General features: G+C 47.5%; 1 protein-coding gene across 2 annotated transcripts in view; it reads right to left on the minus strand.

Moving 5' to 3' along the window:
* Positions 1-13594, minus strand: part of PHEX (phosphate regulating endopeptidase homolog X-linked) — a 188945-nt gene that overhangs the window by 14578 nt on the left and 160773 nt on the right. For both annotated transcript variants that reach the window (XM_033949946.1, XM_033949945.1), the window contains 3 exons: positions 7644-7711; positions 6135-6265; positions 3006-3071 (listed from right to left, as the gene is read on the minus strand). In XM_033949946.1, the coding sequence (XP_033805837.1) occupies positions 3006-3071; positions 6135-6265; positions 7644-7711 (265 nt within the window). The remainder of the gene's footprint in view (positions 1-3005; positions 3072-6134; positions 6266-7643; positions 7712-13594) is intronic.

A 13594-nucleotide genomic window follows, 5' to 3' on the forward strand; every position in this document is an offset into this window, starting at 1 on the left:
ATCGCACCGGCGTTGTGGGGGGTTTGGGGGGTTGTAACCCTCCACATTTTACTGTGAACTTAACTTTTTCCCTAAAAACAGGGAAAAAGTGAAGTTTTCAGTAAAATGTGGGGGGTTACAACCCCCCACATCCCCCACAACGCCCCCACAACGCGGCGCGATGTCTATTAAGTAAAGTGGGGGTTCCCCCCCACGCCCCCCCCCCGTCAGAGCCGTAAAAACTGTAATTTTCTGCAGCGCACACCTCCACGCTGCGCTCAATTGTCTGCGCGCGCCTTTGTCCCGGCGCGCTTTTGACCTGACACCCATGTCCTCACACTTCTGGAGCCAGATCTGCTATGGCTCCAGAAGTGTGAGGACGCTAAAATAAGAGCGCCTACTGTGAACCCTTGAGAAAGCTCTTTATGAGCGAAACGGGTCCCGTCGGGGCATGCTAGTAACTCTGCATGGTTAAAGAATGAATAAATGATTGAAACATTAAAGGTCATTTGCCTGTCTTACTTCATATTATAAAGAAGATGACGATGCACAGCAAGTATTCAAGGCATATCATGCACTGAACTTTGTGGTATCTCTCTAAATAGAGTTTTTTTACCACATTATTTACAAGATTTTCTCTTCATACTCAGTGAGGTGAAGTTATTGTTTTGCTAAGGTTTGCCCAACCTCACTTTCATCTTTATACTACATTAAATGCACAGGGACACACAAGTTCGCCCAAGGCTGGACATGGGCGTGGTTTTGCCCTTAAGTGACCTTGGGCGAGTTTAAGCATCTATACGCATCTCCTTAGAGCAGCGACAGATGCCTGAAATGTAGGCCAGCAAAATGCTCAGTTAGCCAATCAGGGCCTTAGACTCCTTCCCCGTGTATCCCGGGATACAGAGGGAGGAGCCTAAGGCATCTGAGCCAATCAAGGCCTTAGGCTCTTCCCCATGCATCACATGATGCACCGGGGAGGGGAAGGCCTGCCATTTCGGACTGGTGGGTCTCCAAGCTGGACAGATTGAGCATTCCTCCTACTCCAAGTTCCTTGAAAGGTACGGGGTGGGGGAGGGGGTTTCGAGGGATATCCGGTGGCAGGACGGAGTAGGAATCCTTCCTGCCATGTTTTCAGGGGGGAAAGGGGAAGAGGGTAGGGTAGGGGATGTTTGGGGGGGTCACCTGGCTCAGAGGTGGGCCTTCAGTGGTAGGAGGAAGTGGGCATCCCTCCTGCCATTTCGCTGCTGCAACGGGGATCAGCATGGCAGGAGGGAGTGGCATCCTTCTTGCCAATTTTCACTAATGAGGGGGGCGATTCTCAGTGCTGCGTTCATTGGGACTCGTCAGGGAGGGCCATCAATGGGGAGGGGGGCTTTTTTCTTTTAAATGGGGCAAGTATTGTGCGTGTGTAACACTAGGGGACACTCAATGAAGTTACAGGGAAATACTTTTAAAACCAATAGGAGGAAATATTTTTTCACTCAGAGAATAGTTAAGCTCTGGAACGCGTTGCCAGAGGTTGTGATAACAGCTAGGGCTACCAGATTTTAGCCCCGCCTCCAGGCCCACCCAGTTCTGCCCATGCCACACCCCAGCCCCGCCCCCTCAACCTGTTCTCATCGGTCTGGAGGGCATCCGTGCCTGCGCGGATGCAACGCAATGATGTTACATGTGTGACATCACCGCATTGCTCCCGACGCGGTCCCAAAGAAGAAGCTTCTCAAAACCCAGACAAAGTGCCGGGTTATAAAAAGCCGTCCGGATGCCCAGACATACCCTCTTAAAAGAGGACATGTCTGGGTAAATCCAGACATCTGGTAACCCTAGTAAAAGTAGATAGTGTAGCTGGTTTTAAGGAAGATTTAGACAAGTTCCTGGAGGAAAAGTCTATAATTTGTTATTGATAAAGACATGGGAGAAGCCATTGCAAGCCCTGGTAGTATAGAATGTTGCTACTCTTTGGGCTTTTGCCAGGTACTAGTGACCTGGATTGGCCCACCGTGAGAACTGGCTACTGGGTTTGATGGATCATTGGTGTAACCCAGTAAGGCTATTCTTATGTTCTTATGAGGCTGCTTTCAGGGCTTCCACTGCCTCTTAGCTTTTCGGACTTTCCCTGCTGGCTCTGCGCATGTGTGAGATTCGCTCTCGCAGTCATCAATCAGATGGGAGAGATGGGGGTTACGACGAACCTCCACATGAATCATTTGCATGCAAAATTTTTAGTGGATCAATAGCTCTTTTTGAATCAGCCAAAAATCGGATTGGCACAGACCCACATGGTCTTACCGATCCTCTTTAGTGCATCTAGGCCAAGGGTGGGCAACTCTGGTCCTCGAGGGCTGGAATCCAGTCAGGTTATCAGGATTTCCCCAATGAATATGCATGAGATCTATTTGCCGGCACTGCTTTCAATGCATATTCATTGGGGAAATCCTGAAAACCCGACTGGATTCCTCGAGGACCGGAGTTGCCCACCCCTGATCTAGGCCCTAAGTCTTCCATTGCCCCAGGTACCATATTTAGATTATGAGACCACCAGGACATATATGGAAACACTTAAATGTTTAATGTGGTGCTTTAGTTAGATTATGAGCCTTTTTGGACAGACAGGGAAGTTTTTAATCACCTAGTGTTAACCGCCTTGATCTGACAATAATTGTAAAGAAAAGCAGTTTATCAAATAAATTAAACATACATATTTACTTAGAGTACCTGATCATTATTCATAGTAAACCACTTAGATATGAAAAGCTTCCTCGAAATTGCGCTGGGCAGGAGGGCATCCGTGCAGCAGGCAGCGGTGGGGGGGAGGAGGGGCTAGGGTGAGATTGGGGGCAGGGCTGAGGCATAATGGACAGGGATGAGTGGCAAGTGCGGGATTGGAACATAATGGGGCAAGGATGGGTGGAACAGGGCGGGCCTGGGAGGCGGGTAACCCTAATTATATGGGTGCGTCCAATGTTGTGGATCTCTACTAGTGCTGCAGAAAATTTGTAGTAGCAGCAAACAAAGATTTGTACCCGGAAGGATTCTCTCAGTCCTCCATTATCTGCAATATTTTCCGCTAGAGTTCTCTTCCCTTTTACCTAAAAAAAAAAGATAAAAACAATTAGGCATTTTAACTCTTTTTCTTGCAGGCACTTTGGTCCAGATTCTCTAAACAGCGCCAATATTTATATATTAATTAAAAAATGTATCTACAGTGTTCCCCCGGTTGTTCGCGGGCGGCGGCTCGCGGTCCCGGTCATTCGCGGTATTTTCCGACCGTGAACCGCCAACAAGTAGAGGGCAGCATGAGAGGCAGGAGAGAGCAGCCGGAGCGCCGCGAGTGCAGGAAATCACTCGCGGTATGCTCCGACCGCCTCTTCCTGCACTAAGTCGGACAGCTCCTGATTGGATAAGGCCCGACTTAGTGCAGGAAGAGGCGGTCGGAGCGTACGCTCCGGCTGCTCTCCTGCTGCCCTCTTCAGGCTCCCCCATGAAAAACCGTATTCGCAGTTTTTTTGAGATTCACAGGGGTTCCTGGAACTATGCGGTTTCCATACCACATACATCATCCAAAGATGTCAAACGAAAAAACTTTATGACAACCTAATAGCCTCCAAAGCAGCTAAACTGGACAGACAAATCACCACTCTGTTATCTTCGACTACAGACTACAAAGCCTTCAGGAGAGATATTAAAACCATACTCTTCAAAAAACACATAAAACCTATCCAGCACAACCAATCCCAACCCAATATCCAACACTCTATTTACCCTTAGATCTCTCTAATACTCTTTTATCTACCAAACGTTATCAAAAACCCATCATTTCACCCTATTCTTATCTCCTAAAGACCTCCACTTCCCTTTGGTAACTCTTTACCCAATATATATTACCTTAAAAATTCTATGTCATCGCTTATTCTATTTTGAATGTAATTTTTGTTTTAGTTTGGATGTAATCCGCCTTGAACCGCAAGGTAATGGCGGAATAGAAATCACTAATGTAATGTAATAAAATCATGTTTCCCTCCAATCATCACAAATAGCATAGACAGGTCTAAACAACCTCATTAATCGTCCCGGTTATAACAGGGATAGAGCACAAATTCAATCAATTCAGAAATACAAGCAAGTTTTAAATAATACATTGCTGTCAAAAAAATTCTATAAGGTGATTATTAACTGAACTATAGCTTAGCATAAGAAGGATTGGCAAATAATTGAGTTTTCAGCATTTTCTTAAAATTTATCCTCCCCACGCAAAACCGCAGGATACCAGGCAAGGCATTCCATAGTTCTACGCCAGTCACGGATATCATCGATGCTCCGATCCTAGCATGCAGAGTCGACATTCTACCCTCCAAACCTAGGGCTCCTTTTATCAAGGCGCGCTTCGGGGGTTAGCGCGTCGAACATTTCATCACGCGCTAACCCCCACGGCAAGCCAAAAAACTAACGCCTTGTCTATGGAGGCGTTAGCGGCTAGCGCGGCGGGCGGTTTAATGGACAGTATTCCATGCGTTAAAACCCTACCGCACCTTGATAAAAGGAGCCCTTAATCTCATCCCATTTATATATAGGCGAGGGCTCCGTTTAGAGAATTGTGCACTCTGGGATAAATAGTTGCCAGTAGGGTTACCAGATATTACTTTAGTATAATCCAGACCCCTAGACCTGCCCCTAGGCCCGCCCTGTTCCACCCATCCCCATCCCATTATGCCCCAATCCCACCCCAGCACTGTACCCACTGCCCGCTCTCGTCGGGCAGGAGGGCATCCACGCATGCGCAGTTCCAAGTCCAAAAGGGGGTGAAGCATGCCCTCTTTGTTTGGTACAACAAAATAAATGGAGCATCTCCCAAGGTTTCCCTTCTTGAGCTAGAGCACAACAACAGTTTCTAAGAGCAAAGGTCTCTCTAGAATCTCCCTGACATCCAGATATGGAGGCAGTGGCATAGGAAGGGGAAGAGGTGCCCAGGGCAATGGCGACCCTCCTCCACCCTCTTCTCTGCCCCACCTCCACACACTCCTTCCCTGCCTACTTCTGCAACACCCACTCCTGCACACATTGCTTCCCTTTGCCCCCATACCTCTGTAACGTTCCTGGCGCGAGCAGCACTCCCAAGCTGCTGTCTCACCAGTGTCGGCTTTTCCTTTGATGTCACTTCCTAGGTGCGGGTCCAGGAAGTGATGTCACGGAAAGAGCCGACGCAGGCGCGCAACAGCATGTTGGGGATTGCTGCTTGTGCAAGGAACATTACAGAGATATGGGGGAAGGGAAGCGGCATGCATGTGCGGCAGTGGGGGGGCGGGGAGGGGGGCAGGGAGGAGGACAGGTGCCTGCACCCTCACCAAGATGGTGCCCAAGCAGACCACCCCACCCCCTTACTATGCCACAGGGGGGGGGGCAGGAAAGGAGCAGGGGAGCAGAGAGGAGAAAGGCCTTCCTGTGCCTTTTAACGCCTTTTGGGGATTTTGTGACTCTATCCTGGGAGCGTGAATTTAATGTCTGTTAACGTCTTCCTGTGTTTGTTCTGTTGAAACATGATTAGCATTCATTTAATATGTATGTATGCAATTTTGTAAACCGCATAGTTATTATGCGGTATAGAACGGTTTTTTTAATAAATAAATAAATTCTATGTTAACCGCTGTTACCACGTCCTCTGGCAACAAGTTTGAAGTTTGAGTGCTGTGTTCCCTTTCCCCGAAGTTAACAAACAGAAAAAATATTGTGTTTCATGCATTGGTGAAGTGTTTTATTTAGAAACAGTGAGCTCCTGAAGTGCTTCGGTAAAATTGTTAACAGGTATAAGTCTTTGATCTAGGCTTATGGTGTCCTCCTGCCTCAAAATATCTCTTCTGCATGCCCGTCACAAGACTGTCACTTGTCCTTAACGCTGCTCTAAGCAGCAGAGCCATACTGATTCAATCTGCTTCCCTGGCTCTCTGTCAGTCACAGCACCTAGCGTATAAATAGAAAGTTATTGTTTTCAAAGGAAAACCACCCGAGTCATTCTTGACATATAGGAACGTGCATGAGCTACTTGATACGACCAGGTTATTGATGGGACAAGCTCTTCTAACGTTTCACGGTTAATGTTTTCTTATAAATGTGACAAAGTTCTTCCATCCTGGTCTGCCATTTTCAGTTTTACTTACGTTCAAACCAGCCAGCTTCCAGTAGTAGCTGCTATACTGGTCTACCATGCATTTTGTCTTCTCCTTGAATTTCTCTTCTGATTCTGTCGTCCACCAGGAATCCAGATTTCCATTTTTGTCATATTTCCGGCCTACAGTACGAAACAAAAGGAAAAAAAGCAGATAAAACAAAATGCGCTGTGTGCCACTTAATGACTGTAAATCTAGTAGAAATACTCCCTACATAAATACAAGTTCAAAATTAATTCATTACACATTCTTCTGGGGTCATCTTAGAGGGAAACGGAGTAGGGATTTGTATAGTGTTAACATGTCCAGATTAACCCGGACATGTCCTCTTTTTCAGGGCGGATTTTCAATGTAACAACTTTTGTCCAGGGAAACCGGACATCTAGTCCTCCTCTTTTCCCCCCAAGCACCTATCTGGAGTCCTATTGCCTCTCCAGCCCCTTCCCTCATGCTGCACACCTATCTGGAGTCCTCCTTCCATTTATCCCCCCTCCCCCCCACGCACCTATCTGGAGCCCTCTCCCCCCCCCCCCCATACAGGATCCTTTGTTTGCTCACCCAACGCTTTTGTAACTCTTCGGCCGTCGTCAGCGTCAGTGAACTAAACACGCTGCCTTCGATGACCCAGAAGCATTCTCTCTGCAAAGAAAAAGCTTCCGGGTCGCCAAAGGCAGTGAGTTTAGTTCACTGACACTGATGACGGCTGCAGGATTAAAACAGCGTCAGGTGATCAAGCACAGGATCGGGGGGCGGGAGAAGAAAGATGCTGGACTGCGGGGATGGGGAGGAAAGGGAAGGAAAGATTTCCTTGACTTCCAGGGGAAGAAAGGGAAGGGGCAGATAGAGATACCAGAACACATGAGGAGGGGAAGAGAGGAGAGAGATGTCAGACCACTGGATGGGGAAGGCGGTAGGAGGAATAAGAGAGAGATATCAGACCAGGGAAAGGAAGGAGAAGAAGGGAAAGACAGAGAGATGCCAGATCACAAAGGGGAGAGAAGGGAAAGGAAGGAGTACAGAGAGATACCAGACTATGGGAAGGAGAGGATAAAGATCCCAGACCCAGACCAGAGAGGAAGGGGATGGTACACAGGGATGGCGGGGAAGGGGAGAGAAGGGAGGACATGTTGCACTGGGATGTAAGGGGTGGGGAAGGAGAAGAGGAGAACAAGGGAGGAGATGGTTCATAGAGATGGGAGGTGTGGGGAAGGGAAAAAAATGGAAGACATGCTGAATATAGATGAGAATAGGGGAGAAGATGGTACACATGGATAGATGGGAAGGGAAAACATGGAAAAGTAGATAAATTGAGGAGGAAGCAAAAAAAAAAAAAAAAAGCCCCCTCCTGATGCAATTTATTTTCAAAACCTGGACAAAGTGCTGGGTTTTGAAAAGCCGTCCGGACCCCCAGAAATCCGGACGTCTGGTAACCCTAGTGCTTCAAACAAAGAAGGAAATGAAATCAACAGATGACTTACAACAACATAGATCATTACTTACCATTGCTATCAAAGCCATGTGTAAACTCATGTCCAACAATTACTCCGATGGCTCCATAGCTTAAAGACCTATTTAGTGCAAAGTAACATTTTTAATGAATGCAGTACTGCCAATGAAATATACATATAAATATTGTAATGTAAAGCCCCAGTTTGCATAGGCCTCTTTGCAAAAAAATGGTGTCCAAATCAGGATGTTCACAATTCCCTGTATATTTTATAAAAGGCAGTGCTGAATGCAAAGCTTTTTATAAAATGACTATAAACTATGCTAGTACATAGATATTTTTTGATTGGAACAACTGGTGACATCAGCCATTTCATAAAGAGAGGTTGAAAACAAAAGCAGCAGTATGTCTCAGCTTTGTACATGTAAGTGCTGGAAAATATGTCTGTAAGTACCAATTTTGCAACATACAATTTTATTTGGGGCCCTTTTACTTGTGTAAGTGGTGGAGTTTTACAAAAGTTAACATACAAAAGGAGCCATTTAGGCCCTGATTCTGGAAGTCGCACCAGAAGACTTGATTGACATGCCAGTGGCGCCGATTTAGAAGGAGGCCTAAGGCCCTGATTGACCCAGGTGCCTAAAGCCCCTCCTATGGGAGGGGCCTTAGGCATCTGTCCCAATCAGGTCCTTAGGCTCCTTCCCAGCATGCACCGGGAAGAGGCGGGCCTGCCAGCCGGAGGGAATAGGCATCTCTCTGGCCGGCCTTCAGAAAGGTATAGGATGTCGAGGTGGGCTTAGGGGTATTGGAGTGGGATGTTCAGTTTTGGAGGGGGTGTTGGGTAGGGTGTTTGGGGGTTCAAGTTCAATTTATTTAATATACTACAAATAAACAAAAAAAGTTAAAATCTAAGCAGTTTATAAGTATAAAATAAGGGAATAAAACGATACAAAACAAACTCTGTTACATTTAAAGGGAAAACAATAAGGTTAAATTACAATAAAATTTGCGAAAGGAAAATAGGGAAAGGGAAGAAAAAAAGGGGTACCCATAATATAAACCCCCCAAAAAAACTGAGCAAAATGCTCGAGAGAAGTAAAATGCCTTGAATTGGGCTTTAAATGTAATGAACGATTTTTCTTCGCAAAGGTGCCATAACTGCAGTGGCGTACCTAGGGGGGGGGCGGGGGGGGGCGGGCCGCCCCGGGTACCAGCCCTAAGGGGGTGTTCCCGGCCTTGCCGTTCAGTCCCCCGCCACCCCCGAAGGACCGCTCGCCCCCCTGGCCTCCCCGCACCACCTATGAACAGCCGCAGCAGGATCGCGAAGTCAGCGTCAGCATCCCTGCGCTGCTTCCTACGACGCGATCCCGCCCCTCCTCTGACGTCAGAGGAGGGGCGGGACCGTGGCGCAGGAAGCAGCAGGGATCGCTGACGCTGACTTCGCGATCCTGCTGCGGCTGTTCATAGGTGATGCGGGGAGGCCAGGGGGGCGAGCGGTCCTTCGGGGGTGGCGGGGGACTGAACGGCAAGGCCGGGAACACCCCCTTAGGGCTGGTACCCGACGCTGACTTCGCGATCCTGCTGCGGCTGTTCATAGGTGGTGCGGGGAGGCCAGGGGGGCGAGCGGTCCTTCGGGGTGGGTCGGGGCATCAGGCCTTCAGGGTGGGGCGGGCGGGCAGGCAAGCAGGCTTTCAAGGGGGAGGGGGTGACAGGCAGGCAGGCAGGCCTTCAAGGGGGGACAGGCCTTCGGGGGGGGGGGTGCAGACATTCAAGGGGGGCAGGCAGGCCTTCAGGGGGGTGCAGACCTTCGGGGGGGGGGGGTGTAGGCCCTTGGGGGGGTGCAGACCTTCAAGGGGGTGCAGGCCTTCAAGGGGGGAAAGGCAGGCAGGCCTTCAAGGGGGGGTGCAGGCCTTCAAGGGGGGGTGCAGGCCTTCAAGGGGGGTGCAGGCCTTCAAGGGGGGAAAGGCAGGCAGGCCTTCAAGGGGGGGACAGGCCTACAAGGGGGGGGGGACAGGCCTACAAGGGGGGGGGACAGGCCTACAAGGGGGGGACAGGCCTTCAAGGGGGGGTGCAGGCCTTCAAGGGGGGGTGCAGGCCTTCAAGGGGGGTGCAGGCCTTCAAGGGGGAGACAGGCCTTCAAGGGGGGGAAAGGCAGGCAGGCAGGCCTTAAAGGGGGGACAGGCCTACAAGGGGGTGGGACAGGCCTTCAAGGGGGGGACAGGCCTTCGGGGGGGTGCAGACCTTCAAGGGAGTGCAGGCCTTCGGGGGGGGGGTGCAGTCCTTCAGGGGTGGGGTTTAGGCCTTCAGAGGGGGACAGACCTTCGGGTGGGAGGTAAAGTCCTTCGGGGGGTGCAGGTCTTCAGGGGTGGGGTGTAGCCCTTCGGAGGGGGGACAGACCTTCGGGGGAGGGGGGTCCTGGTGTAAAAGTAAACAGAGGGAGAGAGGGAAGGGGGGGTTCAAAGATACATGCATATGCCAGACTTTGGGGGTTAGAAATAATGGGTCTAAAAACAGAGGAGTGGGAGAGAGATGGTGCATAATGGGATTTAGGGAGGGAAGGAACAGAAAGGGAGAGAACTTGGAAACAGGGGATGGTGTGGAGGGGGGATAGAGATACTGGATAGGAGGATAGTTGGGAACAGAAAGGGAGAGATGGTGGATCCTGGGGTGGTGGGGAGTTGAGAAAAGGTGAATCTGTGGATGGAGACAAAAAAAAGGAAAGATGCCAGATCTCCGGGAGAGGGAAGGGAAACGGAAGGGGAGAACAGAGATGGCAGACGGATGGTTAGCACGGAGAAAGGAGACCCTGGCAAGCAAGACAACAAGAGCCTGGGACCAACAAGATTTGAATATTGATCAGAGAACAAAAGGTAGAAAAAATAATTTTATTTTCTGTTTTGTGATTACAATATGTTAGATTTGAAAAGTGTACATGAGACAGCTTGAAATGGGAACTTTTCTATTTTTGTGAATGGCAAGGCTGAGTTCAGTTAAAATATATGCTTTATAAGAAAATATAATAATGTGTTTTATAAAGTTTATAAGCATTGCTGGCATACTCGGTGAGGTGTTCCTAGTGTTGGTGGTGGTGGTAGCATGTCAGTGTGTTGAGAGGAAGAGGTAGTCTGGGAAATTCTGCTGAGCAAACTCTGGGCCCATTTCCACCCCCAGTTAGTCCACTCCACTCAACTGGTTCACACACTGAGTGGGTCTTTGGGTGTTATTTCTGGGTAGTTGTTTTAGAATCTCTTCCAGTGGTTTGTCAGTATCTCCTTCTGGTCCAAGGAAGGAAACTTTGTCAACCTTAGCATTGACCTTCAGAATATGTTTGTAACAGCGCTGCTTGTGTGGCATTAGGCTATGTAGTGATCGAAAGAAAAAAACAGACCTTTGCACATTTTTGCACTATATGGTGGGTGTATGAGGAGATTCATTTCCTGCACAGTTAAGTCCATTTTTTCTACTGAATAATAGTATAGGTACAATGAAAGTAAATAGCAAAAATGTTTGAGTAGATAATTAAGGAAATCTTTTTCATATTGCTTGCTTATGGACTGGGAAAAAAGACTGTTCAAGCAAATGTCTCCAGAACTGCTTTAATGGAAAAATGTGATTTTTTTTTTTTTAAGTACTTTGTGAAATTTATTGTTGTTGTGAAATTTATTGTTATACTTTGTTTAAACTTAAAAAGCGGTGTCATTAACAGTGAATCTAATCGAAAAATCGATTCAACAGGGTGAATCGGATCGAATGAAATATTTTTCTCTGAATCGGGCAGCACTATTGGCTACCATGAGAATGGGCTACTGGGCATGATGGACCATTGGTGTGACCCAGTTAGGCTATTCTTATGTTATGTTCTCATCTGTAGGGGCCTTTGTTTTCACTTCTTATTTTAATGTATTTTTTTCCTGGGAACTTATCAGTGTTTTTTATAATGGGAACAAAAATGGAAGAGAATTAATGTGTGTGGAATGGGGGGGGGTAACTAATTTCTTCAGCTAAATAATTCAATCCACTTCAAACAGACATAGGAGAACTCACGCACCATTCACACACCCTCCAACCAAAAACGTCAAAAGAAAAAAACTGTTCGACAACCTCCTAGCCATTCGAGCTGCAACACTTGACCCCCAACTCTACAACCTATTGACCTCGACCACAAACTACAAAACCTTAAAAAAAGAAATAAAAACCCTTCTATTAAAAAAACACATAAAACCAAACTAACATAATCAGAACTGTCCCAAGCATCACCTGCAACTACTCCATATGTACTTCTGATGTCATGACAATTCAGACATAATTTATGTTATGTTATGTTTGGAATAATGGTTACATAAATGAGGTTCAATAAAAGAAAATTTTCTGTGGGAGCATTTGTTGGAACTTCTGTTATCCTGATTTCTTCTATCTGTGGGCTTTCTTTAGCTAACCTACTTATCTGGGGCTTTCCACTTCTGCAGCTGCCCTTTTCACGGTCCACTTTGCGCTTGCACTCTCTGGGGAGGGGGGGTTGGGTCTGGGCTTGGTGGGGTAGGTGTGTCTGGTAGTTTTGTCTGGGTGGTGGCTGGGTGTTTCTTGGGTGCTTGTTGTGCGGATTGGTGTGTCTGGTGAGCGGTCTGGGTGTTGTTGCTTGTGGGGGTTTTTTTCATTATAAAATATGGCTGAGGGTCTAGTCCGGCTTATTATTCTTGTGGGTTCTGGGGTGGGATTTGTTTGCTTGCCCCAAGTTTTGGCCTTTTGTTGTGTATTGCTATGCCTCTCATTGGCAATTTTCTCTTGGGAGAGGCTTGTTCATGCTTGTTGTTGCTGTTACTCTCATTCTGTGTTCTTTTTGATAATGTATAAGTTTCTGTACAGACCATGGTTGCTTGTCTGGACCTTTTGCCATTCTCAATAAAAATACTTTGGAAAAAAAAAAAAAAAAAAAAAAGAAAATTTTCACTGCCTGTTTCTATTCTGACCATTTATTCCATTTCATGGTTATTGCAAAAAAAAAAAAAAAAAAAAAATTTTACATGAGGGGGGGGGGGGTGTCAAAAAATGATGGGCCCCGGGTGCCACATACCCTAGGTACGCCACTGCATAACTGAAAATGAAGAATTTCTGTGTACATCAAGAAATAATTGCCTATAAGAAGGTACACCCTAGAGATGTTGGTTTAATGAACGAAGGGATCTCCGTGCAATATAATGAACCCAAAAAACTGTGCAAGAAAGAAGGGAGTCCAGAGAACATAACTGAAAAAGTGATTGTTTCCTCAAAAATAAGCCCTATCCTGAAAATAAGCCCTAGCATGATTTTTAAAGATGCTCCTAATATAAGCCCTACCCCAAAAATATGTCCTAGTTAAGATCAAACCCCGAAGCCCCCCCATCCCCGAATGTCCCCACCACTCCCTGACTCCGTCCCTGCCCGATTTGCCGAAAAATCGAACTCGTTGATTCAGCAACCGCCCACCCCGGTAAGATCTGACATACCTCCACTCCAAGGCCTCCTAAAGCAGCAGCGGCGGCAGCGCTCTGAACGGGCTGCTTCACAGCCTTCCCTGATGGAGCATTCCTTCTGCCGCATCACTGAGCGCTGCCGCCACTGCTGTTTTTAAAGGCCTCAGAGGTATGCCAGTTTCACAGTGAGTGGGTCGGTGGGGTTCTGCTACACAGGGAGGGATAGAAATATGCTGCACAAGGAGATGGGTGAGAAGGAAGAAAAGATGCTGTACATGGGGAAGGGGGGAGAAAGGAAAGAGGAAGAATTGGGGTGGGGTAGAGGAAAGGAACATAAGAATATAAGAATTGCCATGCTGGGTCAGACCAGTGGTCCATTGTGCCCAGCAGTCCGCTCCCGTGGTGGCCCATAGGTCAAAGACATGTGCCTTGAGTCTAGCCTTACCTGCATAGGTTCTGGTTTAGAAAGAAACTTGTCTAACTTTGTCTTGAATCCCTGGAGGGTGTTTTCCCCTATAACAGCTTCCAGAAGAGCGTTCCAGTTTTCTACCACT

This window comes from Geotrypetes seraphini, chromosome 6, assembly GCF_902459505.1.
Source record: "Geotrypetes seraphini chromosome 6, aGeoSer1.1, whole genome shotgun sequence".
Lineage (NCBI taxonomy): Eukaryota > Metazoa > Chordata > Amphibia > Gymnophiona > Dermophiidae > Geotrypetes > Geotrypetes seraphini.